The sequence below is a fragment of the Arvicola amphibius genome, chromosome 2 (genome assembly GCF_903992535.2).
Source record: "Arvicola amphibius chromosome 2, mArvAmp1.2, whole genome shotgun sequence".
Classification (NCBI taxonomy): domain Eukaryota; kingdom Metazoa; phylum Chordata; class Mammalia; order Rodentia; family Cricetidae; genus Arvicola; species Arvicola amphibius.
Window position 1 is genome coordinate 75,494,184 of NC_052048.2, and position 27,159 is coordinate 75,521,342.

General features: G+C 53.4%; 1 protein-coding gene across 1 annotated transcript in view; it reads left to right on the forward strand.

Moving 5' to 3' along the window:
* Positions 1 to 3,900: 3,900 nt before the first annotated feature.
* Atoh8 (atonal bHLH transcription factor 8) overlaps positions 3,901 to 27,159 on the forward strand; it is a 30,234-nt gene continuing 6,975 nt past the window's right edge. The window contains exons 1-2 of the mRNA XM_038318496.1: positions 3,901 to 5,457; positions 15,006 to 15,197. Of these exons, the coding sequence (XP_038174424.1) occupies positions 4,693 to 5,457; positions 15,006 to 15,197 (957 nt within the window). The 5' untranslated portion in view covers positions 3,901 to 4,692. The remainder of the gene's footprint in view (positions 5,458 to 15,005; positions 15,198 to 27,159) is intronic.

Below are 27,159 nucleotides of genomic sequence, written 5' to 3' on the forward strand. Positions count from 1 at the left end.
AAGATCCCTGCAGCTGAAGCCATCCCATCACTTCTTAGCAAAGCTCTATTGTTCGAGTAGCACCATGCCACCTGCCTTGGAAGTTGTTGGCCCCAGACAGTGCTCCTATCTGCTTTTCCTACTGCTGACCAAGGGGTGCAGACGATGAAATGTGATGTAAAGGAAGAGCATGAGCTGAAGCAGGCTACAGGCTGAGCAGGGCCAGGGCTCCAGCGGCAAACAGAGAGGAAGCCTCTGCTCATGGGCTAGAACAGCACAGGCAGGAAGGATGAGAGGGAGCAGGCCAGGGGTATGGATCCTCTAGGCAAATCCTGCTGCCTTCCAGCCCGATTCAAATGTCCCTGAGTTGAAGAAGTGCCCCAGAGCTGCTCCACCATGCTCTATTTCCTGCACTCTTCTGGGAGCATGCCATTTTGCAGAAGGTCAAACTCAGCCTTTCTCCAGGACTCTGTAGTTCTACTGAGGTCAAGGGTTTGTCTCTATTCACTGCTGTATCCCCAGCCTTAGTCACAACATCCCAGGACTACAGATGCTCAGAGAAATGGATGGGAACTACCTGCCCTTAGGATGTTGACTCCCCATCAAATTCCTCCTGCTAGTCTGCGCCATCATGGCACCTGGCTGAATCTGTCCATGCTATGAATGGCCACTGATTTTCATCGTTGTCCCCTCCTCAACTTATCCCAGCAGGAGAACATCTCAGAGGCTCCACAGTTCCCCGCAACCCCCAGCAGAATCATAGGGGCCTCTACTAAAGGCTCCAACTGGCAGGAAGCTGACACAGCCAGTCCAGTCCCTGTAAAGCACACAGCCACTTCCAAGGCTACATCAGCAGCCCAGAGCCACTGCTCTCTCCACGGATACACAGAGAGACGGATTCCATGGAAGCCCTCAAGACACCGGAGCAAAGTGAAGTCACTGGCATGATGATACATGCTACCCCTCCTGCCTTTCCCTCACGCTAAGAATCAAACTCAGAGCCTTGTGCGTGCTAAACAGTCCCTCTGCTAAGAATGACACCCCACTCCTCTCGGTCCTCTTCTTTCCTCCTTTTCCTTTGAATTTGAGCGACAGGAGAAAGCCCTCCACCCCCACCCCACAGACAGTGCCCTTCTCCAGAGAGTCTGCTCTACTAAGGGCAGAGAACACTCAGGACAAAGCTAGACCCACAAAGTCTAAGAGAATGGCTCCTTTCCCCTCTCCTGAAGAGCCCCAGCACCCTGTCCTAGCCCCGAGACCCTCGGTTTTCTATGGCTGTATGACACTGTGGTGCAGCAAGGTAGAAAGAACATAGCTCATCCCTGGATCCAGTGTCCTATTGGTTAACAGTGGTTCCGGGGCTATGGCAGAGAGGGGCTTACATGGACCCAGGGTAATCTTGTTCTTGCTCTCCAGTCCCCGGCTGGTCCTAGGCAGGGCTGATATGAGACAAAGGGCACTATTCGCATTGAATTCTATTTGCACCTGGCTGTCTAATTCTCGCTCTTCCCCAATTTCTCTAACAGGCACTCTGGAACCATCTAAACAGCCAGAGATAGACTCCGTGTTGAGGAACGTAGAGCTTCGTGCAACAAGTATTTAAGATTCTTTCTCATCTGGCCAAGAAGACAGAAATCACGGAACCCCGTCATGAAGCACTATCCTGTCCTCACAGGCTGTGCTTGTGTGCCAAGGACCCTTGGGACAGGTTCCACTAGGCAGCACAGAGGACAGTAGTGTATGGCTATTATGATTCCAGGCTTTTTGAGCTGGAGACTCCCGACTGTCCAAGGTAGCCCTCATGCCATTTGACTCTGACCTGGAAGGAGCCAGGCAGACATCAGGTGGGGCTAAAGGAGACCTGTGGCTCCAGCTTCTACTCAGACTAGAAGCACAAGCTGAGATAGGTGGCTGTCAAAGAGACCAGTTCCACCGAGGGACCAGCCCCTCACTTCCAGGTGCTGGTCACAGGCTCTCAAGGGGCAGGGGATGTTCAGAGCGCAGGTTTCAGGGTCAGTTGGTCTGGATTCAATAGCCTTTCTCTCGCGCCCTTTCTGCTGGCGACTTCTTCCTCCAGAAGCCTTGTTTCTTGTGAGTAGAGTGGGTTTGCCCCCCTGTGCCGTGAAGAAGAGGGGCATAAAACCTATGCTCTTGCTCCCTACGTGGTGGTAATTATCAGCTAGCATGTGTCTCCTGTGGTGTAAGCCCTAAGCATTTTCCTTCCATTCCTTCTCCAGCTTCACTCCTGTGTCATGGAACAACCATTTAAAGGACATGGAACCTTCCAGAGGTACCGCTGCGTTCTTCCAGTGTAACCTCAAAAGCTTGTCTCAGCGGGGGGAGGTTTTACTAAAGGATATAGATTTTCTTGGAGGGTATCTGTGTCATTTCATATAAAGCGAGGATGGAGAACTGAGAGCCTCTTTATCTCCGCACCTCTTTGGATTTGTGAAATTCTGTCTTTACAGGGCCACTCTTCTTGAGAGCCTTCAGCAGTGTGGTGAGTCTTCTAAGTTTTACACCACCAGGGGGCGCTGTTCAGCTGGTTTCTGTCCAGCTTCTCAAGGAAGCCTATGGGAACTACGAGTACTGTGAGTACGTACTTACTGGGAAGGGACAGGTTTTCGCTCAGGGATGTGTGCAGCTGCCCTCATCCTGCAGTCTGTCCCCTGGTGGGCTGAGAAAGGCACTCTTGCCATCGGTTAGGTCACTTACATTTTCTCTTTTTCCTTCCAGTACCCTTCTATACTGTGACCGATGAGACAGTGTTAGCTAAGGAAGGGACACTTGCCTGTTGCCAACTCCAGATCCTCAAGTTGACCAGAAGGAGAGGTGGCAGAGTGAGGGGTGGAGGAGGAAAGATCTACCCAGCATTGCTGTCCTTCCTATCCTTCCATCCCAAAGGATGGCCGTGGTCTCTCCCTCCTCTTGGGGGACATCAGGAAAGGGCTAGGGGTTGAGCTTTCATGTAGCTCAACCAAAGATGTATGTTCCGTGAACACTAGCTGCCTCTTTAGGAATGATACCGTACCACATGGAAGCTTCCAACACACTCCAAACTGCCACGGGCAACCCATTCTGCAAGTCTGCCCAACTCTGGCTGGATCCTGAGATGGTTTCACCACACCAGTGAATCCCAGGCCACTATTCACTTGACTCTGGGCATCATTCAAGCTAGAGGCAAGCCTCCTCTAATCCCTTTAATGACAGCTTGCCTCAAGGAAGAAGGATGCCGGAAAGCTCGGTGAGGAGAGGAACCCTGTGTGTTAGACAGCACACGGAAAGAAGGCCTTTGGAGAGGACCCGTGAGAGCCTCCTAATTGGCCTCTTTTTTTTCTAGAAGGATCTCCAGTGGAATGGAGGACTGGGGATCTGGAGAGTGGATGCAGCCCCTTACCACTGACATTAGGGTCCAGATTATGGCCCCATCCTAGCCACAAGGAGAGGGAGGAGCAGAGGGGGTTACGTTACTGTGCCAAGATCATTCAGTAAAGTTTCAGCTGAGCTCTGAAACTAAGAACTTTGTCTTAGCTGTCCTGCCGTGGTCAACCAGCATCAGGACAGCTACTGTTGAACGGGCACCCATGCATCTGGGTCCCTAAGTCTTCACAGCCAGGCTGTGACAAGCATGGATGTTCTCCGGATTTCTCATTTCATAGATGAGTAAACCTGGGTTTAGCAGGGCGCCTCGGGTGAGATGACTTCACATCGTCACAGATGTTAGGTCTGCTAAATCAGAAACTTCCACCCTCCGCGGCCTCCCGTGTACTTTGGTGCCTCCGTTTCCTAATGTCAATGTGTCCTCTTCTGTTCCTGGGATCTTTGCTCCAGCTAGTGGGAGAAGGGAGAAGGCCTTGCAGTGGGATGACAATGTCCAGTCACTCTGGGGTTCTAGACTCCCACTTATCTTCCCCTCCCAGAAGAAGTCACAACTCTGAGATTTCTCCCTCTGTTGGATAGTTTGGGTGGGAGGTAGACAGGAAGGTTCTGGGTGGGGAAGGTTGGCGCTGCGTCACCCCCAGAACAAGAAGGCAGGGCAGTGAGGGGTCAGAGCGATCAACAGCCACGTGCTTAGGACAGTAGTGGAGAAAGCCGACAGTATTTGGGGAGAGGAGGCGCGCCCCTAACAAGAGTAGGGGGCGGGGAGGAAGAGCAGGAGGAGGCCGGTTCCGGCAGAAGGCATGGGGTAGGGGGAGGCCGAGAGCACGCGGACAAAGGAGGCGGCCCTCAACCCAGCTGTTTTGAAAAATGCTTCCTGTTTCTTTAAAGGCGCTCGCGGCTCGGGCTGCCTGGGCTAGGGAGGCGGCAGCGGCGGCGGCGGCTGCGGGAGCTGCCTCCTCTCCGGGCGGGCGGCGCTGAGTGATCTTGCGAACTGGGCTTCTGTGTAAACTGAGGCTAAACAAACACAGATGGAGCACAGCGGGCGTTCTGCTGAAATGCTGGCAGGGCGGCAGCGACTTCTGATGACACTCTGAGCTCTCACAGAGAGAACGGGCAGCCTCCGAGCCTTCACCCAGCCGGAGGCGCAGCTGCCCCGGGAGTGGGGGAGCGAGGGAGGGACCCGGGGAGGGAGGGTAGGAGGAGAGAACGAGGCGACAAGGCGGCGCTGAGCACCGCGGCCACCGGGCGCAGCCAGGCGCTCAGCGTGCAGAGCGATCGCAGCGGGCGCGCGTCCCTGGAAGTCCCACGCCCCTGCCTGGCTCCGTCCGCACCATGAAGCACATCCCGGTCCTCGAGGACGGGCCGTGGAAGACTGTGTGCGTGAAAGAGCTGAACGGCCTCAAGAAACTCAAGCGGAAAGGCAAGGAGCCGGTGCGGCGCGCGAACGGCTATAAAACTTTCCGATTGGACTTGGAAGCACCCGAGCCCGGCGCCACGGCCAGCGCCACCGCTGCCACCAACGGGCTCCGGGACAGGACACAGCCGTTCCCAATCGCAACCCCAGTGCCAGCCTCAGTGGCGCCGGCGGTTCTTCCAGGTGGGGGCACGGACACAGCCAAGGAGCTCAGGGGCATCCGAGCGCCTGAAGTCTCAGAGGCGCGCAAACGCGGTTTCGCCCTAGGCACAGTGGGACCGCGACTACCCACGCCGCCACCGTCGTCCCAGAGCTTGGCACTGGGGCGTCCCGAGGCGCAGCCCTACCGTGAGCCGTCTCTGCGTCCCCGCATCTTGCTGTGCGCCCCTCCCGCATGCCCCACGCCGTCTGTGCCTCCTGAACCCCCAGCGGCGCCACGAGAATCCCCAGTGAGCCCTGCGCCCCCCACGCGCTCGGGGGAAAGTTCCTACTCGTCAATTTCACACGTAATTTACAATAACCACCCGGATTCTTCTGCGTCGCCTAGGAAACGGCCAGGCGAAGCGACCGCCGCCTCCACGGAGATCAAAGCCCTGCAGCAGACCCGGAGGCTCCTGGCCAACGCCAGGGAGCGGACGCGGGTGCACACCATCAGCGCAGCCTTCGAGGCGCTCAGGAAGCAGGTATCCCCTCTCCGCCGCGGGGCAACAGTGGTAGGAGTGGGTGGATGAGTGGCCCTAGGATTGGAGTCAGGATAAAGGGGATCCTGCAACGCAGGCAGGTTTGCGTTATCAAACTGAGATTTGGCCACAGACCTTAGTTTGCAAAGTGGACCAAAGCTAAGGATCTCTAGCCCAGACGCATCCCGGTGTTCCCGAGGGCTAACCTTGTCCGCGGGTCTGACTTGTATGGCAGCGAGTATCTGTCTTCTGGAATTCCTTGGGCTGGGTGGGGAATACAGAGGGGAATATGGTAATCTTCCCCTGCGCCCCCCTCCCCAGCCCGGGAGAGGAGGAGAACATGACCTTTCAGCCCTGCGCACTTGGCATACTTGGGGTCTTGGCCCCTGTGGATGACACCCAAGAACCTCAACACTAGAAAGGTTTGTTCCTGCGGGGGTGTCCTGAAATACAAAGGGCCGTCAGGGGAGCTTGTCAGCCTCTCTTAGGTCCTGGCTTCCATGTTCATTCAGTTTGCTTGTGGGATCTCTGCGCTTGCCTGGTGTCTGGTGTCCCTAAGGACCCGCTGCAAGCTGTGGTCCCTCCAAGGACAGCTTCAGGAACTGATCTGTGGGAACTTTCCCAGGAGACCCTGCCCGCCACTGCCCTTCCTCTTCTGGTCACATCAGTCACCTCTGCCTAGGAGACTGCTGCTTCGGGCTTTCCCTCAAGGGAGGTCTGGAGAAGTCACAGGCTCCTCATGGGGTTGGGGAGGGGGAGGCGTTGGTGGGGACTGCTGTTACCTGGCAGCCCCTGTTGGGGAAGCAAAAGAATACTTAACTTGAGAATTACTCATGGAGGAGGGGGGCAGTTGACAATTCCATTTGGGATAAGCTTGGTACTCCCCTGGGACGCATCGTCTTAGGGAAGAGTGACTCTAAAAAGGGTGTGGCGCGGGCCTTCCCATCCAGGTCATATAAGGGGTTGGAGTCGGTGGTGGATGTAACAGCTTTAATGGATGAAGTTTTTGTTTGTTCTGCCACTGATTAGCTGTTTGTCTCCTGGAAAGTTACTCAACCTCTCTGGGCTTTGGCCAGTCACAAACCATTTCAGAAAACATCCTCTTTTTGGCTTATACTCTCGTTTTCCTTCTGTGGGTATGGTCAGGCAATGGAGACCTAGTCCATCACTGAACTGGACATGGAGCCCCTGGGAAGAAGTGGCCCTCGTGGCTTTTCAGCCTGAGGGTCTCATCTGAGTTTGGGAGCAATGTTTGATCAATGAGGTGAGGTGGCGGTCACTGCCTGCAAATGCATCCGCTGTCACCCTGGGCTGTGGAGCCACCATTCTGACCTAGCCAGCTGCTGTGTGCCTGCATGTCTGGGCAGTGACAGCCTGTGTGACCTCTCAGGACAGGAGGATGACGGAAGGGCGGGAATTGCCTGTGTGTCTGCTCCTCGTGTGGCGAGGTGAGTCTTTCCTGAACTGGGAAGTCACATGCCCAGAATCTCCCTTTGTCTGCATCCAGCCACCTTCCTCAGCCTTTCCCACAGAGAGCGTTCATTCCTGTGTCTTCGTCTGTGTCTCTCGTGTCCTGTGACTTTTGTGACTTTCAACAAGGAATCCTGTTCTACTTAGTCTTAATGTCCCAGTCAGGCAGGATTGGATAGACCCATTTTATAGTAAGCAATGCTGAGACCAGGAGAAGGTAGGAGACTTAGCCAAGATCGTCTTGTGGTAAGTGAGGGGTTAGATGGCAGCAGTTTCTGGAGAGTGTCTCTGACTAAAATCTTTCTGCTGGGTGGTACCGTTAGCAACTCTCACTGATGAGGGTGTTACTCCTGTCTCCTTTCTGTTATCTGTGAGACAGGTTCTGCACTAAAGAGTCTGTTCCATGTGTCTCTGCAGAGGGTGAGCCCATGCATTCTCAGAGAGGTGTGTGTGTGTGCACACATGCAGCTCAGTGCATGTCTGTATGTTCAGTGCATGAACCCAAAGAACACATGAACTCCCCCTCCCCCCGTTGCCTTTTCGTAGTCCTAGCCATCTGCCCTGTCCCTAGAAGGACTGCTGGGCTCTACTGCACACCCTACTTGTTGTGTGAGGACAGAAACATAGCCAGGGACTGAGACTGTACGTACCAGGTCCCTGCCACCATAGCACTTATGGTCTGTGTTGCCACAGGGATCGCCTTCCTCTTCTGGGCCTCAGCCTCCCACCTGTTGTACCTCACTGTCTTTCTGTATTGCTGTGGACAGTCCCCTGTCCTCTGTGGGCTTCAGCTGCTAAGGTTCATTGTGATGTTATCCCTGACCTCACAGGTACAAAGGGAACGAAGTAAGGCAGGGGCGGTAAGGAAGAGGAGCATTTTTCAACCATTGGTAGCGCCTCCGTCTCCGTAAGACGAGAGCATGGATTCCTTATTATTTTAACCGGCTCCCTGTTTTAGACAGGGTCTCTTTATGTAGCCGTGGTTGGCCTACATCTTGTTAGGCTAGCCTGGAATTTATAGAGATCTGCCTGCCTCTGCCCCCTAAGTGCATAAAGGCACACTCTCCAGCTCATTTGAAAATTTTAAGTTGTATTGGTGTGTGTGTGGTGTGTGTGTGTGTGCATGCATGTGTGAGCATGTGCTTGCGTGCGTGTAGGTTAGAGGACAACTGAGAAGTTGGTTCTCCCCGTCTACCCCATGGGCCTTGGGAATCCAACTCAGGCTGTTGGTCTTAACAGCAGGCACGCACTGAGCCATCTCACGAGTCCTTTTATCATTTGACAGTAAGCACAGAAAGTGCCAGGCTCTGTGCTTAGCATCGTCTGTGTTCTAGCTGGTTTTGTGAAGCAGGTGTTGTTGTCATAAGGTGATTCCAGGGTCTCAGGAAGCTCGTGTGAGCTGGCTGAGGTCCTGCAGCGTTGCTGGTGGCCTCACAGGCTTTGTGTGGCACCGTCTCCACGTGTCACTCTTCGGTTCCCAGGTTGGCAGTGTACCCATGGCTTTGTGCAGTGGCAGAGCTGTGTGGTCACCACAGAGCCTGGAATGAATCAGGGCTGGTGAGTCTTTCCAGTGGCCAGTGCTTAACGGCTTTGCTTCTTGGCTATCCACCCCAAGCACCAGGGAACCTGTCAGGCCTCTGACTGTTGCTGTGACCCTCCCAGCCAGGAAGAAGCAGCGGAGGGGGCTGTGTGGCTGCTGGCCCGGCTTCAGGTGGGACAGAGTCCCTCTGGTCTGAGGAGAGGGCTATGGGGCAGATGGTCAGGCTACCGCACTTGCCACCAGCCCAGCTGCACCCGAGCCCTCTTCGCTGCCTCATATGAAGGCCATGTGTGTGCAGCTGGGTCTGGCCACGTGCAGGCTGCTCCCTGCCAGGTGGGAGGGGTCCACAGGAAAGGCCAGCTGTGCTGGGGAGAGGACCGAAGGGCCTGAGCTGTGGGACTCCGTTTCCTGGCGGGACTCACCAGCTGTGCTCACCTTGAGGATGTCTAGCCTGTGGGTGGCTTTGTTTTCTCCCTGGAAGCCCCTTGATGTCCCTGGAGAAGTGGCAGCAGTGGGCCGTGTGGGGCCCTTAGAAGCTGCATCTCCCCCACAAAGGAGGCATTGAGCAAGTGGAGCCCAGGCTACCTACCCCAGTGTGTCTTGGGAGTCTCCAGGGGTCCCACCTGGTTAATCCAAAGTGATCCCAGAAGGGTATGGGGAGGATGGTCTCATCTTAGCCTCTCTTGGACTCCCAAATCCTCTGAGGTGATAGAGGCACAGGGGACCCCCAGCTGTGTCTGTGCATTCCCCCAGACGGTAATGTGTGGGGAGGGGGCAGCTGCTTACACTGGAAGCTCCACACAGCTGGAGAGGGTGACAGGACTCTCCCCTGCCCCCAAGCTCACACTTCCGAGGGAGACTGATTATTGAGATTCCTGTGACATGGATATATAGCTTTGGTCATAAGTTTGCAGGGCTACTTGTCATTGTACTGATAAGGACACTTACAGAAAGTGGTCAGGGTCTGTCCTCAGGTTTGTCAGACCCTGGGGTGAATGGTTGGTCTTGTTTCTGACTTTACTTTGTAGAGACTGTGGGTTTTAAAGGATATTTCTAAGTAGACCTGGCAGGGATGTTGAACAGGAGGTTTCAAGAATCCTCTCCCGTAGACACAGGAGAACAGCTTCATAGAGAAGGAAACTAGAACGTCACTGTATGCAGGGACATTGTGTGCTTGCAGCTCTGGAGGGGTCTCTAAGGACTGCCCCTGAGGGACCCACAGAGGGCAAAGGGCTTTAAAGGCTGTCCTGCATGTTCTGGTAGATTCCTGGTTTTGTTTTTGTTGTTTTTTTCTCCACTTATCCACTGTGACCCCATTTTGAGAAGCAGCTGTTGGAATGCCCACGTTTCTGGTGAAGAAACGGGTCCTGTTAGGCCAAGGACCTCCTTAAAGTTGGGAAGATGTCCAAGGGACAGCCAGGCCCTCAGGCTGCCCAGTCAGTATTTGCTGGAGCCAAGGGAGGGTCTGGCTTGGGCAGTGGAGGAGGAGTGGAATGTTTGGGGGCCTATAGGACCTTGTGAAAATGCGGAAAGCTGACTCTTTGAGAAGTTTAAAATCCAGGAGCAGGGGTGAGAGCTCAGTCAGTAAGATGCTTGCCATACAAACGTGAAGTCCTGAGTTCAAACCCCCACCTACAAAGGCAGGCATGCTGGCGCGTGTCTGTCATCTGGCACTGGGGAGGTAGAAACATGAGGCCCTCTGGGGCTTGCCAGCCTGTCCCGTTCTGCTGAACCAGTGAGCTCCAGGTTCGGGGGAGACTTTGTCTCAGAAGTCAAGATGGAGAGTGATGGAGGACAGCTGACATTGTTTCCTGCCTCCACGCGCATGCTCGAACACGTGTGTGTGCACCTGCACAGATGTGTGCAGGTACAGCCAGTCCGTATGGAGAAACACGAGGGAGGTCCCCCTTTCCATTCTAGAAGCTGGGAAGTGGAGATGAAGAGTGGGAGCCAAGTGGCCCTGCCTACTCCTTCAGCTCCAGGCTCCTGACCAGGATCCTGGGATCCTGTGCAGACAGTGGGGTGAATAGATGGGACCTGTGACTGGCTGTGGTTGCTCACAGAGGTAATGTGCAAGGGTGGGGTCTTCTGGGGTTTCCAGCCCAAAACTCTTTATCCAAAGCTATCCCCACCCTCACCTTAAGCTGAGTGAGAGGAGCAGAATCTTCTAGACTCTTACTCTTGTGGTAGCAGTCAGGCCAGGTTGTTGTTGAGGCTGAGCTGTTGAGGGCCAAAGGCTGCATAGGTACCAGGAAAATGCATGGTGGTGGTTTTATGGGTTTTGTTGTTGTGAATGGTATGTCTGTTCTATATGTTTGTAATGATGTCTAATGTACCCGAGGCTAACCTCAAACTTCTGATCCTCCTGCTTCTACCTCTCACGTGCTGGGATTACACAGGTGTGCACCCCTACTCCTGGCTTGTGCAGTGTGGGGGACTGAACCCAGGGTATCAAGGTATGCTAGGCCAACACTCTACCGCCTGAGTTATCTCTCTAGTTCAGGATAGCCTAGAAGGAGCCAGCTAATCCTGAGAGCCAGCCTTGCGGGAGGGGAGGAGAAAGGGCAAGTCACCTGACTGTTACTGTTGCCTCACGTGGCCACCTTGGTGGCAGAGGAGTGTCCTGTTGTATGTGACGAGCTGCTGGCTCCATCCAGGTCTCGGCTGGCCGATCTGAGGCTCAGAATGTCACCTGTTTTCCTCGTGTGTATGTGGGACATTCCTCTTTACTTGGGGCAGATTTCAGATAGGATAATGTCCATCAGATGGACGAGGGCTCAATCCATGGTTGGCTTTCAGTTTGACCAGGACGTTGACCCAAGCGATGGTACAAAGTGACAAGTCTAGGACAGACTGATCCAGAACCTGGCATGGTGTTCCTGGCTTGGCCTTGGCCTCACCTGTCGTTCTGGGTCCCAGCACAGAGACCTTTCTTGAAGTCTCGCTTCTTCCTAGAAGCCTGGCTATTTGGGGGCCCCGGTGTAGAGCTGGCCGTTGAAGGGAGACGTCCAGAGTGATCTGTAAGTGACAGTAGTCCCGGGTTCCCAGATTCCACCCTGCAGGCAAACATCACCTCCTGGGTCGAGGGGCAGGCAGAGGTGCTGGGCCTGCCCCTGAGACCCTCTTCTCTGGCCCAGACTGTGTTTATTTGTTCAAACTGATAAAAGTGTTTTCTGGACTGAGAAAGCAGGCACATCGCATTGTTCTGCCAGCTTTTCTTGGATGGGTCTGGTGATGTGGCCCTGGGGAGGATGGGTGTGCTGGTGGGGGCTGGGAGTTCAGGAGAGGTAGCGTGCGTTGTTGTCTTCCCTGCCCTTTTGCTCTGGTTTTCTAGTCTCTGGTTCCTGTAGGCTGAAAGGTGGTTAGCTACTGTGCCCAGGTTTCTCACCCTCTCTGGAGCCTGCCTTGGGACCTTCTGCAATACTGAATGTTGTCATTTATGTTGACCTTTGCTAGGTTTGCTGTGTACAGTGCCTATATCACCCACTGAATCCCTGTGAGGTCAGTCTTGTTCCTAGTACACAAAGGCACCAAGGTTCAGAGTGAGTATGGCATTCACTCGGTCTTATGTTGGGCAGTTGGAGCCAGGTGTTGAATCCGTGTGCATGTGTGTGTGTGTGTGTGTGTGTGTGCATGTGTGTGAGCGTGAGTGCATGTGTGTGCATAGGTATGTGTGTGTGTGGCACTCTGTGTGGAGGTCAGAGGACAGCTTCTGCTGGGCCTCTTTTTTAATGTTCTCTCCTCTTACTGGTCTGACTGTAGTCTAGGCAGGCCAGCCAACGAGCTCCACGATGCTCCTGATTCTGCCTTCCCAGTGCTGAGATTGCAAGCACATGCTGCCATGCTGGATGTTTTTAATATGTGTTCCAGGACATCATTTTTGCAAGGCATACTGATGAAACTATCTCCCAACCCAGATAAAGTTCTTTTTAGTTCTGTCTTTTTAGAAAAGACATGTTTGTTTTACGGATGTGAGCATTTTGCCTGCGTATGTGCCTGCACACCCCGTGAGTGCCAGGTACTGAAGAGGCTGAAAGGTTCCTGGAGCCCCTAGAACTGGAGTTTCGTGTGACTGTGAGCTGCTGCGTGGGTGCTCGGAGTCAGACCCAGGTCCTCTGGAGGAGCTGTCTCTCCAACCCCTTATCACTTCATTTTATTCTTCATTATGTGTCTGTGTGTCCGAGTGTGGGTTTGTACACAAGTGCAGTATCTGAGGAGACCAGAAGAGGTCTTGGCTTCCATGCTACTGGAGTTATAGACAGTTGTGAATTGCCCTGTTTGGCTGCTAGGAACCAAATTCTGGTTTTCTGGGAGATTAGTATACTGTTTTAACTGCGAACCTTCTCTCCAGCCTCCAACTAGTGTTTTTGAATTAGATTCAAGATATTTTGGAGCTAATTCACTCATTGCCTTATTTAGTCAGCCCCTTGGAAGTCTGCTCCGGGCAGAACTTGGAGAATACTCCACAGCTGGGAGCCTTCCCCCAGCATATGGGGACACTGGTCACTAAGGATGGGGGCCAAATGAGGACTTAAAGACAGAAAGGTTCCATTACAACACCATTAAGCAAGGCTGCCCCTTAGTATAAGGTAGGCATGAGAAATTAGAGAAGGTTCTAGATGAAGTGAGTGATATATTTAGGGGACAGTCAGAGGTCTTGCTCATACTTAGTTCTGGGGCGTCCAGTGGGGATTTTCATGTTTGGCATTGCTGAGCTTTGGGGCTGAGGAGTTCTTTGTTGTGGAGGGCACTGAGGATCCTGCACATGGTGTGAGCAGCACAAACCCTCCAAACTGCTGCTCCTCTGTTGTGACAACTAGGAATGTCCCCAGGCCTTGCCATCTGTCCCTTGAGGGATAAAATCATTCCTGGTTCAAAACTATTGACTTCAAAGAGCCGCTGCCCCCTAAATACTACAACAGCGGTTCTGTGTGGGTCCCATACTCGGTGGAGTAATGCGGATACAGATGCTGTGTTTAGATGCCAAAGAGTTATGGATAGTACCAGAGCCTTGGCTGCTGGTGGGACATTTCAACCGTTTGTGTGAACGGTGAAGAGGAGGGACAGGTCCATTGGTTAGTAGCTGTCGGGTAGATTCTGAGGAGTTACATCCATGTTACAATGCCATGTTCAGTTCCATGTCTGGTGGTCTGAGCTCTATGACAGCTCACATAGTACAAGTAGAGGGTGGAAGAAGTCAGAGGCTCCGCCCCCTCTCTTAGCACACACCCCTTTATAATTAGTGAGTGATTAGCTGCTGCTGAATCCCAGACTAATGAGTCAAGTCTGGTTGGGGCTGTTGGCATTTATTACGCACCTGTTGTGTGCTGTGCTTGGCAGTAACCCAGGTCCAGAGGGCATGGGAAAACTGAAGAAAGAAGAAAACACATCACAGTTTCGTGTCTGCGTATCTTCACTGTCCCCCTGAACATCTCCAGGGTCCCAGGAGAATGTATGATGTGTTTAAAATGTTATTTATTACGAAGTGTGCGCGTGAGTGGTGTGTGCATGTGGGCATATTGCCATGGCACACATGTGAGGGGCAGAAGACAGACAGCCTGGGTACATGGGGCCCCAGGATGGGCCTCTGGTCGGGAGGTTTGCATGGCTCCAGCTTTCATCTGTCTCCTTGGATCTAAATTCTTTGAAGGCAGGAGTTGAGGTTTGTCTATTTGCTTGTTTGTTTTCAGGCAGGATCTTGCTCTGGAGCCCTGGCTAGTCTGATACTCACTGTGTAGCCCAGGGCAGCTTCCAGCTCATAGTAGTCCTCCTGCCACAGCTTCCCAAATGCTGTGCACCTCCACACTTGGCTGGGAGTTGTGTGTTTCTTTTAAATTTATTTTTTTAAGTTGTTTTGAGACATGACCACTTGTGACTTTCTGTGAACTTATGGAGCAGGCTGATTTTGAATTCTTGATCCTCCTGCTTCTACCTCCCAAGTGCTGGGATCGTAGGCATACACTACCAGACCCACGGGAGTCGAGTTTTTGCAGAGCATGGTGGCACACGCCTTTAATGCCAGCACTCGGGAGGCAGAGGCAGGCGGATCTCTGTGAGTTGGAGGCCAGCCTGGTCTCCATCACAGGTCCAGCACACCCAGGACTGCATAGTGAGACTTTATCTTGAAATTTTTTTTTAGTTGTTGAGGCGTCAAGTGTCCAACAGAGTAAGTGTCAGTGGATGAGTGAGCATGTGAGAAAAAGCATTAGAAGTGGAAAGAATATCTGCCCCCTCAGAGGGAGGGTAGGATGGGGTTCTGTCAGGGCAGAAATCTGTGGTACTTCATCTGCGTTGGGCCTCATCGTCTTCCCCTGTCAAATGGGAATTCGGGCACACCCCGGAGTGTGGGAGTGGATGAGCTGGGATGTGGGAGTGTAAACTTCAGACACTTAGCACAGGTTGTAAATTCATGTGTCAGACCCGGACACGCAGTAGACAGGCTGCCTCTACCCCCTGCCAGCCTAGGGGCGTACTGAGGGGGGTGCACGTTCAGCAGAAGTCTTTGCAGCTGCTCCTGATGCCTCCCCCCTGCCATTCTCAGGTGCCATGCTACTCCTATGGGCAGAAGCTGTCCAAACTGGCCATCCTGAGGATCGCCTGTAACTACATCCTGTCCCTGGCACGGCTGGCTGACCTGGACTACAGCGCCGACCACAGCAACCTCAGCTTCTCCGAGTGTGTGCAGCGCTGCACCCGCACCCTGCAGGCAGAAGGACGTGCCAAGAAGCGCAAGGTATGCACCTGCACTCAGGCAGCAGCCTTAGGGGGGCGGGGACCGTGAGGTGGCAATACACTGTGTGTGCCCAGGATTCCCAAGCAGCTGGGGGAGATCAACCTCTTGGTATGTCCTGGTAGACACCTCGGACTCAAGAATCCCCACATCCCTGGGATCAGGGGTGGGATTGTGGGCTTAAAGCTGCTGGGTGACGTTGGATAGCCTGGAGTCCCTAGGTTTGGGTTTGCTTGTTGCTTAAGTAAAGACAGTGGTCCACCTTTGAAGCCCTTCCCGCCCTTGTGTGATCTGAGGCCGAATTATCCATATGGCCCGGACAGACGATGTATCAGGATGAGATTGTCCTGAATAGGCGGCAGCCCAGGAGATGCCTTCTGCGGGTTTGGGGAAGGTGATTTCGTCCAGGGAGTGGGATGAAACTGCGTGGGGGTTGATGATATCTGTTCATTCATTGATTTCATGTATTCTTCCTGGAGCGATTCACTGAGCAGCTTGGATAGGACTATGAACTCCCTATGCAGCGATGGGGTGGGTGGTCAGAGAGATAGATGTCCCTGGTGGAGAACAGACAGCATGGCCCATCCTGGGGCAGGGGAAGGCCAGATGGAAGAGTCGCAGAGTAACTCTCCTGTCCAAGAGAGCTGGGCAGACATCTTACAGGAAATGACATTTGAGCTGGGAACAGCAAAGAGGCCACCAGGCAGTTGACACAGTGGACAGCTCTGGAGGCAGAGTGGACAGCCTGTGCTAGACCTGATGCATTTAAGGAAATCTGTGGAGGAGGAAAAGGATTGGGCACAACCATAGCCCATGCTTGATGCTTCAGGACATCCAGTCAGGGGCTAGGATTTAGCAGAGTTTCTGTAGCTGCCTGGGTCTCTGGTCCCCTGTTGTGCATGGAGAAAGACAGAGAGTGGGACCCAGTCTGTCTGTGAGATGCCCTGGAGGTCCTGGGAACAGGAGCTGGGGACTCTGGTATCCTCATCCAATCCCCTGCTTCCATCCTCTTGGCATGCCCCTCCCCCAGGCTCTTTTTAGGTGGGGAACCTATAGCTTGCCCTGATTTCCCAAAGGCTGCAGAGGCCCCAGCCAGGGAGGCCCTCTTCAGGGGGTGCTACCAGCCCTAATTGTACATTGCATTCCTGGGAGTGATTTAGCAGGGCCAATTAGGAGAGGCCCTCATCAAGTGGGTGAGAGAGGAAGCCCCACTGGCCACTCTGGGGCCAGCTTTCCTGCCTTCCTCGGGAGAGTGACATGGGTAAATGAAGGTGTGATTGATGGCTCCATGCTGCGTGCTCGGTGATAAAGGAAGTTGGTAAACTCTTGGTGAACTCCTGTGGCATTCAGCTGTTGGTGTGTGTCCCTCGGTGGTGCAGATAGGCAGCCTGGGCAAGCTCCCTACTTTCCCCTCTCCTCTCTGACTCCTCCCTGCCTCTTTATACCCCCCCCCATTCCAAGCAGCACGAGCCCCCCCCCCCCCAGCCTTTTGATTGGAGTAGACAGTGCACTGCAACTCCAGCAAGGGGGAAAAGGCCAGTAGAGAGAGGATGCCCCTCCGAGCCTTGCTTTGGGAGTCCTGTGACATCACAGAGCCCTCCCTGCAGCACGGATGGGGAGATGAAGCGGTAGGTTATGGATGAGGAACACTTCAGCTTTGGCTATTACCTACATGCTGAGAGCTGTTTCCTAACCCCTCAAGTTTCTTGATATTTGGAACTAGTCACTCACTCAAAGATAAAATGTGTTCTCTCAAAAGAGAACGAGGAGACAGTCCTGCCTGCTTGGTGATTAGTTCAAGGATGCCTTCCCTATGTTCTGGAGTAGGGGATTTTTGTAGGAAGCACATATTTAGATATGTCCCATCCACTCAAAGTAGAGCCTGGACCTCACTGTTCCCCTTGGCTCTTGTAGCCTCCCAGGCCCTGTTTCTGCTCAGGGTTCTCCTTCTTATGTAGAGAACTACCTCTTTGAGAAGTCTCATGAGGCAAGAGGGGATGGAGGGTGTACTCTAGCTCCAGGGCTCAGCATTGCCATGGCACAGTCTGAGACACTGGCAGGGTCCAGATGACACCACCTCAGCAGGTGTCTGCCCCTTATAGGGCATGCGACCACTGCAGGAGTCCTTAAGCAGGTGATAGAAGGGGGTCTTGAAGTTCCCCTCTGTACACCTACTCCATGTATGGTACCCTCTTTGTGACAGCCATGAGGGTACAGATAAGAAACAGTTTGCCACGTTGTCCCTGCCACCTAGTGGCAACAGGACATTGTGGTTGGAGGATTTGGAAGCCAAGCATAATCAGAGCGGAAAAGACAAAATCTCATGAAGAATTCTTGTTCTTCACATGGGTCTGCAGCCACCAGAAGCCACCAGAAAGCCATGGATAGAGTCTGCTCTGCCGTTGGGAGGACCGGGCAGATTTTTCCAGAGCCCTGTTGGGCCCTAGAGAGTATAAAAAAGAAAGAACTAGAACCTTCCATGCAGGTGTCTACTTTGCACTTTCTGGGTCTAGAGTAGCTTGGTAGATCCATGCCCTGGGCTTGTCGTTAACAACACTCTCAAGGAGGCTCTGGAATAGGGCACATGGTTCTTAGCGAGCTCTGAATGACATCGTGAGTATGTGCCCTCCACTTGGCTTCTGAGCAACTCAGGAGCACTAGGGGCCCTGGCTGTTCTTCCATGGAAAATGGGATGACTGTCCCAGGCTATACTCACCTCCCTTCCTGGTTCCCCTCTGCCTTTGTTCCTTTCTGTCACTGTAACAGAATACCACAGCTTGGGTATTTTGTGAAGAACAGAGGTTTATTAACTCTTGGATCTGGGCTTGGCAGTAGTCCAGTGTGGGCTTCTGATAAGGGCTTTCTTTGCTTTATCTAACCTGGCCAAGGGCATCACACAGTCAGACAGCAAGCGTGCTAGCTCAGGTTTCTCTTTCACTGACAAAGCTAGTACTGTCGCACAGGGCCCCACCTTGGTGACCTCATCTCATGTAATTAACTCCTAGAAGTCCCTGCCCCCATGTTATTGACATCATGAGTTCTGGAGTTGAGTTTCCAATACATGTAATTAGGGCACGTGTGTTGTGAAATTGAAACCCCATTACAACTCATTTATATTAAAATTTTAATTCCTGGAGGCGGGTCGGGACGTGTGCCGAGCTTGTGGAGGTCATCAGAGGAAAACTTGTTGGTTCTCTCTTTTCTACCACGTAGGATCCAGGGATAACCTCAGTTCATCGGGCTTGGCGGATGGCATGTTTACACGCTGAGCCATCTCAAGGGCCACCTGACTCTGCTCATTTTAACGGAAGTTTAAAAACTTAAGCAGTGCCTAGTAAGATAGCTCATACCTGTAATTTCAGCATTCTGGGAGCTGAGGCAGGAAGATTGCCAAGAGTTCCAGGCCGGTTCTGGCTACAGAGCGAGCCCCTCTGAAAAGCCCTAAGTGGAAAGAGTAGTTCTGACTTGAGACCACCAGGAAGGGTGGCGAGAGGCTGGGGGCAAAGACTGCTGTCTATGAACAGATGTCTGCTCTGCCTCTGATGCTGGTGGTCCTGGCCACTGTGGTGACAGTTGAGCTGGCAGATTGCTGCATGAGCGACCATGTCCCGGAGAAGCTGGGTAACCCTCCTTCAGGATATCTGTTTGAGAGCCTGAGTCCAGTGACTCCTGACCCCTGACCCCGTGAGCCACCCTGCCCTTCAGGTCTGCACTAGGGAGAGTCAGCACTGAATTTGGTCCACCCCCAAGCCTCAGGTGCACCACTCTGCCCATCACAGCCCTTCATCAGCCACCCTCCTTTACTAGTTGTGAGTTTCCCCCGCTCATACGCACTAGCAATGCAGAGAGCCCCGTGAGAGGCCCCTCAGTAGTAGCAGGGCAGGACGGGAGGAGGGAAGGCCCCAGGGAGGGCTGGCCCAACTCTGTGTGCTGGAGAGAGAGCAGCTAAGCATCTGGCCCTGCACCTTGCTCCTGCAGCTTCAGCTTTTATGGTGGCGGCTGCTGGGAGCCTCTCAGAAGGAGGAGGAAGACAGAGAACCAGAAGGAGGACCGACCTGTTCCTTCATACCTGGGCTCTGTGCGACTTGCCCAACCTATGGAATAGGAGAGCTAGTACCCCCAGTCTAGAGCACCCCCTTCCAGGGATTTCAGGTAGCTCAGTTACTTCTCCTGCTGACATCAGTAGAGTTCTTTGAGTCTTGGGAATGGATGGTCATTAAGCCCCTGCTGTAGCTGCTCCCAGACAGTGGGGTGGGGTGGGAGGGCAGGATAAGCAGCAATCCATTGAGGAAGCCAGGGTACCAGCCTGCCTGTGTGGCCTGCGGGGCTAGGAAGTGAAGAAGCAGCCCCCCTTGGTGTGGGTGCCTGGGAGTCTGAGACCTCTCAGGCATGTGAAGCTTTTCAGACAGCCCTCTCTGTCTGCTGCCACCTGAGGGAGCTTTTTAAGGTGATGTCAGGCAGGTGGGATAACAGACCGTCAGTTCTGGCAATGGGACCAAAGGCAGACTGGTGTGGAGTGGTCGTCAGTGCTGGAGAGGGGAAAGTCAGTATGAGCTTTGGGTGTTCAGGGCTGCTTCCTATCTAGGTGGCTGAGCCCTGGACAGTCCTTCTGTGGGCTGCTTACAGAGCCTGGGTGCATGTGGCATAGTCTCAAGAGACCCTCACTGACAGGGTTCAACTCCCCCAACTCTGTGTGGGTCCAAGCATCCACTGAGGGCCCTGTCCTAGTCTTGGCCCCAGCCTGCCTCAGAAGTGGTCACTCCACAGTGCCTGACTCTACCCTTCTGTGAGGCCTGCCTCCAGGCACTGACTACTTCCCACGTGAAACTCAGGCAGGCCAGAGTGGCTCTCAAATCCAAATCCTCTAGGATAAGTCATTGAGTTAAATGAAGCCCGTGGAGCCCCTCTAGGCTGGGGAAAGGGGAGATGTGGGAAAGCACCCTCCAGTTCCCCTCCAGTCATAAAAATGGATGCAATTTATTTTTTCTGGCATTCCAATTACATAGATGTTTGTCGCCAGCTGTTCCAACACGGAGCGTTCTTTCAGCTGCCATTTCTTCTCTCACATTTGACACTGTCGGGCCACAAGTCTGGCAGGGCCCGGGTTAGAGGGATCGTTAGCTGGGGGGCCTCCCAGGTGAGCGGGGCTGGCTTTCCTTGCCGTGATCTGTGATGTTCCCTGGGTGGTCTTAGTGAAGCAGAGGCTGGGGTGCTGCTGTCCCAGCCCCGTGGATCAGAACTCTGCCTTTCACCCCGCTGTGTCGGATATGAGTGAAGACTCAGGAGGCTTGGTGTAGTGAGACGGCAGCAACTACCCCGCATGCGCAGACAGCATGCGCAGACATGAAAGCGGTCTCCGCTGTACGAACTCGCCACGCTTCGGACTTGGATACAGAAAGATGTCTGTAGAGCAGGGATGAGCCCCTGGAGCCCTACACCTCTCAGGAGTGCTGCCGTCCCCAGCATGTTTGTGTTTAACCGTGAAGTAAACAAAACGTAGGACTTGGGGGGCTAGACCAGGTTTTAAGCCCTGGAAGTGGCACTTCTTTCTTGGTGCCCCTGGAATTGTTACTTAACCTTTCTGATCCTGAGGTCTCTTCACCACGAAGCAAGAACAGCATAGCTTTCCTATTCTGATGGGAATAAACAAAGCTGTGTATCAGAAAGGAGCTGCCCTTGTCTCTAAAGGGGAATCTCTGAATTTAGAGCTACAGGGTGACAAGTTCATATCCAGCCCTAGGAAGGACCATCTCCGGAAAGGGCAGGACCCAGGGCCAGCAGATGAGGACTCGTCCCTTCGAGTTAGAGATTCTGCCTTCTCTAGCACTTGACGGAAACATTGGTTCTGTCCTTTAAAGTAAGGCCAGCAAGCAGTCAGTCCATAAATCCTAGATTTCAAAGGGCATGGATCTATACCAAGACACCTAGGCAACATTTGGTGCTGAAGAACGCCAATAAACAGACGACCATCAACAGACACCAGCCATATGGTGAGGACCACTGTGCACCAGGCACTGCACCTACCATTTCTACCCCTTGTTAATAATACTCGGAGTCAGGGGCATTGCCCCTACTGCACAGAGTGGAAACTGAGGCCAAGAGAACGCCCCTGGCCATCTGAGAAGTAGGTTTTCTTTCTTTGGTTGAAAACTGCAAGCTCTTTCACTCCTTAAGTTTTCCCAGGAGCATCAACTGCCCCCCCCCACCCCCATGTCCTGTGCCCTACCCACTTGGAGCCCTTGTGGAAATAGGCATCTGTAGCACGTGGAGGTTTCATTTAGCTACAGGGAGCCAATAGCCCGCTGGTGGTGGCAAGGAGTGGGGTGGGCCGGGAATCGGGGGCGGGGGGTGTCATCAGCTCCAAGCACCCCCAGGGCTGCGCCGCCAGTGAGGCCTGACACCGGGTTAAGTCGCCTGGCGGCCTTCGGCTGCAGCTGGGAGCGCCGCCTGGTTCCCATTCGGTGCTGTGGTTTTGATTAGCTGCTGGGAGAGGCGGGCCTGGCTGCAAGTCTATGGGAGCTCCGCAGGAACAGCGGGTCCCCCCCCAGGCCGCCCGCCCCCCCTCCTGGCAACCCCAGACTCCAGATGTTCCGAGCGCTCGCTGGGAAGGCCTGCTGGCGCCACGGAGGGCAGAGGGCAGGGAAAGCACGCGAGCTGGAAGCCCAAGAACTCAGTCACCGCAGGCCTTGGCAGCCCGCCCGGCCCTCCGCTGGCACATTCCCCAGCTCTCCCCTGGCCATCTGTTCCCAAAAAGCCCTTTCAGAACCTCATCATCACTCAGGATACAACAGCGCGAGCAGCTGGTTTGGAGGCAGCAGCGAAAACCGTGCAAAAGGTTCTTTGTGAGAGAGGAAACTCGCTTATGAATAACAGGGCTGGATGCCGTAAAAGTTGGCGGCTGCAGTCCGTGTTTCTCAGGCGCCGCTGTTTGCTCTTGACTTTTTATCTCTGGTTTTTATTCCTCCCCACCCCCACGCCCTTGTTTGCTTTCAGAGTTTTTCTTCCTTTTCTGACACCAGGTGTCAGTTCTTCCTCCTTGGAGTACCTGACGGCCACCTAATAAGTTCTTAGGATTCTGTCAACTGTTTTTGGTCTCAAAGCTGTTAACCCCCGAGGCTAGTGGGAAGTGACTGCTTTCCCCTGGCTAGGAAGAGACTGGCAAGCAAGAAGGTCAGGGTGTCTAATGGGAGGGTAGCAGCTGGAGAGACAGCTCAGAGGTCCAGAGTTCCCACCGCAGCATGGTCATTAAAAGCTGAGTGCGGCCACCATGCCGTGGTAAGGCTCAGGGAGAGACCCTGTCTCAAAAAAGAAAGGAAAATTATGTGCAGAAGTGGGGGACATGTCCTGATGTTAACCTTTGTCCTTCACGTCCCCACCATGGGTGAGTGCACACACACACCTGGATCAGCGTGGCTAGGTCCTGGCCTGTTCATAGCTGAGGTGTCTCAAGAAGTCCTGGTCCTAACTTGTCGTCCTTGGAGTTCTAACTAAACAGTGGCATTGAGGTGGAAAGTCATTCCATTGTCACCCCGACTGACCCCAGATTGGCCTGTGCCCGCAGGGGCTGAGTTGAGACCACCATGGGCTTGTCAGAAAGCAGCACAGAGGAGCCTTTGGGAGAACGGTGGTAGCCATAAACACCCCAGTGCCTGGGCCCCCACAGCTGACTGCAGTGTGACGTGAGGGCCTTTTTAAAGAACCGGCTGCTGCCACTGTCGTCGCCAAACGCTTCTGGGACATGTCTGCTCAGAATCTGGGCACCTTCTGGGAACAGTCACCAGGTGGCCTGTCCTGGCGGTGGGGTCCTGGGCAGGGCTGGCAGCTGGGATGAAAAGAGAGAAGAGCAGTACTTGTCTCCCTGGCACCCCTTGGGACAGGGACCCGGTCAAGGCTGCCGGGTGGGGGTGGAGCCAGGGACTTCTGGTGTCAGTGCAGTGATGGGGTGGGGGGAGGGCAGGGCTGGAGTTCCCTTTGCTTCCTCAGTTCCTGACTGCTTCCCTGCTTCAAGAGCTCAGAACCTGTCAGCCCCTCACTCAGCGGCATGAAGTGATTGCCTGTGGCCTGTTTCCCCAAGTCCAGCATTCAGGTCTTCGGAGAGCCTGTTGTGTTTCTTCTGAGCTTTCTTCAGACCTCTCACCTCTTTCCTCCTGCCTTACCCTCTGCTTTCCTCCCACCTACAGTGGGGCAGATAGGGCAGGACCAAAGGTTTATTTTATCATAATTTCTGGACCATTAATCTCATGTCCAGAGGGGCTTGGCGCCAGCCGTTGGTCCTCCCTGTGTGGCCACTATGGGGGTGGGGTGTCTGAGTCTTCAGTCTGGACTCGTCTTAGTGGTGCTTTGGGGACCATGAGACCTTGTTCAAGAGTCTCAGGCTTGACTGGAAAGAGGGTTCAGAGGTTAAGAGTGCTGGCTCATCCTCCAAAGAACCAGGATTCAATTCTCAGCACCCAGGTTCCGAGCTCACAACTGTCTGTAATACTCCAGTCCCAGGGGTTCCACAGCCCTCTTCTGGCCTCTGGGTGCACTTCACACATGTGGTGCACAGACGTACATAAGACAAACATTTAAAAAAAATGTCTGTGGCTCATGCTGGGAGATGCTCCAGGGGCTGACCAGGGATGGACAGTTGAAAGGATATAAATTTGGCTTGTAAATTCTGTTCCTCCCCCACATTTTCCACATGAGGATTCAGTTTTCCTGCGGCCAAAGGTATGGAGGACCTAGGACAGAAGAGTGACTGCTCATCTTATGTCCCTGGGGAAAAGGTGGCACTGGCCCCGTGACCAGGAATTGATTTCAGTTCTAGCTTTTCCAGAGGACAAGGTTTGGGGAGGGTTTCCTGCTCATTGCATAGTCCTGATGGCCCTCAGTGGAGGCCTAGGGAAGGGCGGGTTGACTGGCACTGGCCCTGGTTGCCCCCTTAAATCCACCCCAGGCATGATAAGAGATTCTAGGAGAAAACACAAGCCCTTCCCTCCTTGATTTCCCGGTATAAGTGTTTCTAAATGACAAAGCTAGGAGCCAGTCCCTCCTTGAAGACACTATGCATGGCTGCCCCAATCCTGGGCCAGCAGTCCAACAGCTCCAACTCCAACAGACTCCTCATGAGCCCACCCCAGACATTCTGCTGGAGGCTTACCAGTTCAGGGTTCCCAGGCATTCTCCACAGGAAAGACAATGTCAGACTCAGCAGGACTCCTGACTGTCCCCTACTGCCACCCCTACCCCTGATGACCCAGCCCCAGTTTGCTAGGAGCTCCTGGACTGCTCTGTGTATATGCTAACCTTGTGTAACCTTCCCAGCCATCTGATCTAGCTCTGCCTCCCTCCCACTTCCTCCAGGAAACCCTCCTGGATTCCTACTCTGGTTTACTCATGGGGCCTGTAGGACAGCTTTGGGGATCCAGGCTTCTTTTTCTCTCTTCCTCATGACTATACCGGGGCTGCCATAGGGCCGAATACTTCAGCCTCAAAGTACATCCAGAATCTGGGTGAGGACAAGACCAAGATGAAGGCTTCTTTGCAGTGGGTTCTGCCTAGTTACTGCCTACCTCCCTGAGGAGTGGCTCTCCTTGAACCTGAGAAAACCATCAGGGCCTGTCCAGGGAGCAGGGAGTAGCTCCTCCACAGGTCAACCCAGCAGAGTTGACCCCAACTGGGACAGGGCTGGTGTTCTGTCCTTGACCACCGGGGCAGAAATCTGTTTCCCTAGCTTACCTAATACTAACCACATCCTTACAAAGCTGGTGCCCCACGTCGGCGGCCAGCTCCTCAGTGCCCTTACACCTCCGTACAGTTACTAGGTGTTCTGTGGTTCACAGAATCTCTCACATGATTTCCGGATCCCACAACCTTTGGGGATCTCTGTTATTTAGGAGTATGAGACGGCACAGGCCAGAGCAAGGCAGGACTGGGCAGAACCCATCAGGCTATGACCACTGCCCTTTGGCAAACCCCTCCCTTTGGGCTCTGGGGACGGGAGTCTGCACTTCAGCACAGCTTGGGTATTGCCTTCAGCAAGCAGAATCTTCCTCCTGAGATGGGGGTAGGGGCTGGAGGGTACAGTGGCTATAAAAAGGTTTTCTCAACTGCAAGTCAGAAGGGGTCCTGGAGGACAGGGCTGGCTCATCTGAAAAGTGACCAGGAGAAGCCAAGTGTCATCCTAGCCTGGGGTGTTCCCAAGAATTGACTCTAATGCAGGGAGAGAACTCAAGTCTGTTGAGTGTATGTGTGTGTGTATGTGTGTGCGCGCACGCGTGTAGGCGTGTACACTGTGCACATCTGTCGGGATCAGATGGAGGTCTCCTGCAGATTATACCATTTTTTAAAGGTGGGAACAAGGTTCATTTCAGAATGCAGTTAGTTAATGGTTTGAAACACTGCCTTCAGAGATCAGGAGTCACTAGAGGTGGCCCTGTGGTGGCAGGGAAGGCAGAGACAGCTGGGCCCGTGGAGCTGCTCAGAGCCCACCAAGAAAGGGGGTGGGGTGATAGGCATTTCTGGGAATCAGCTTCCCATCACAGTAGCAAAACTCCACACCTCCCTTTCCTGTTCTCCTACTCCTAAAACCTTGAACAGGAAGGACACGAATAGGCACCAAAAGGTTATTTACAAAAGGTGGGCCACTTTGTACCTTCCCCAACATACATACATTAACCTTTATATATATATATATATACACACACACACATACATACATTAACCTTTATATATACACTACACACATACATGCATGCACATACATATATTTTTGGTCCATGTAACTCAAGATGTCTCTAAACTTCTATCTAGTAGAGTATAACCTTGAACTTTTGCTCCTCCTGCCTCTGTCTCCCCAGAGCTGAGATTACAGACATGCTCCATCCCAGCCGCTTCCTCAGTGCTGGGATAGGACCAGGGCTTTGTGCATGCGAGGCAAGCGCTGTGCCACCTGAACTACACCCCCCCAGTCCATAAAATTGTACTTCTTCGGTCTTTTTCGATCCCTGAGTAGAAGATGATGAAGATGACCCAAAGGGCCCTGCACTTTTATTGAAGACTAAGTGAGTCTCAGGCTCACTCAGGCTTCGTCCTAGGTCCTAATATTACTTCAAAGAATAAAACAGAGGCCTCACCCTGGAGATCAGAGCTAAACGACACCAACGTGATAACTGAAAATGCAGAGAGGGCCCTGTGAGGACAGGAGTAGGCCATACTTAATGTGAGTGTGGCCCTTAACACTTTGACTCCCAGGTGCCCGGGGTCTGAGTAGCCAAACAGAAACAACCTGTTGGAGCAAGGCTATCTCTGGGAGCCGGTGCAGAGCTGGCCAGTGGTCACAACACCGGGGAGAAGCAGAAAGGTAACGGTGAAGAGCCCAGAAGCAGAAGCCATTTCGTGCTGGAGCAAAGGGCTCTGTGAGTGGCAGGGGCCATGAGTGGCAGGGGCCCAGGGACTTGTGCAGCAGGTGATTCTCCTGGGCTTGACCCTCTTATCCAGGAAGAAGTTAACTGATGCTCAGGTCATACAGCTAGATCTCAGACTCAGAACGCAGACGCCCTGACGCCATGGGTTGGCACCTTTAATCGCTATACTGGATTGCTTGCTGGGCGGGTGGCACTCCATGTGTGGACGTCTATGAAAGGAAGGAAAGAGTCATTTCCCTCAGCTCATTCTTAGCCTTTCCTTAGCATAGCTAGAACCTCCTTTTATGGTGTAATTGATAGGGTGTCAGGGAATAATGAGCCCTGAAGAAATGTCCCCACCTGTACCCACATCCTACAGTGCTCCAGATTCTAGCTAAGGCATGGGCTTAAGGATATTAGAAGAGACAAGGGAAGCAGGTCTCTCCCTCATGTTAAAACTGCATTTGCAGGCTAGGGATAGTTCAGTTGGTAATGCTTGCCTAATGTGTGAAGCCCTGAATTTGACCCCAGTATCCCATAAACCACAAGTATTGACTTATGCCTTCAACCCCAGCATT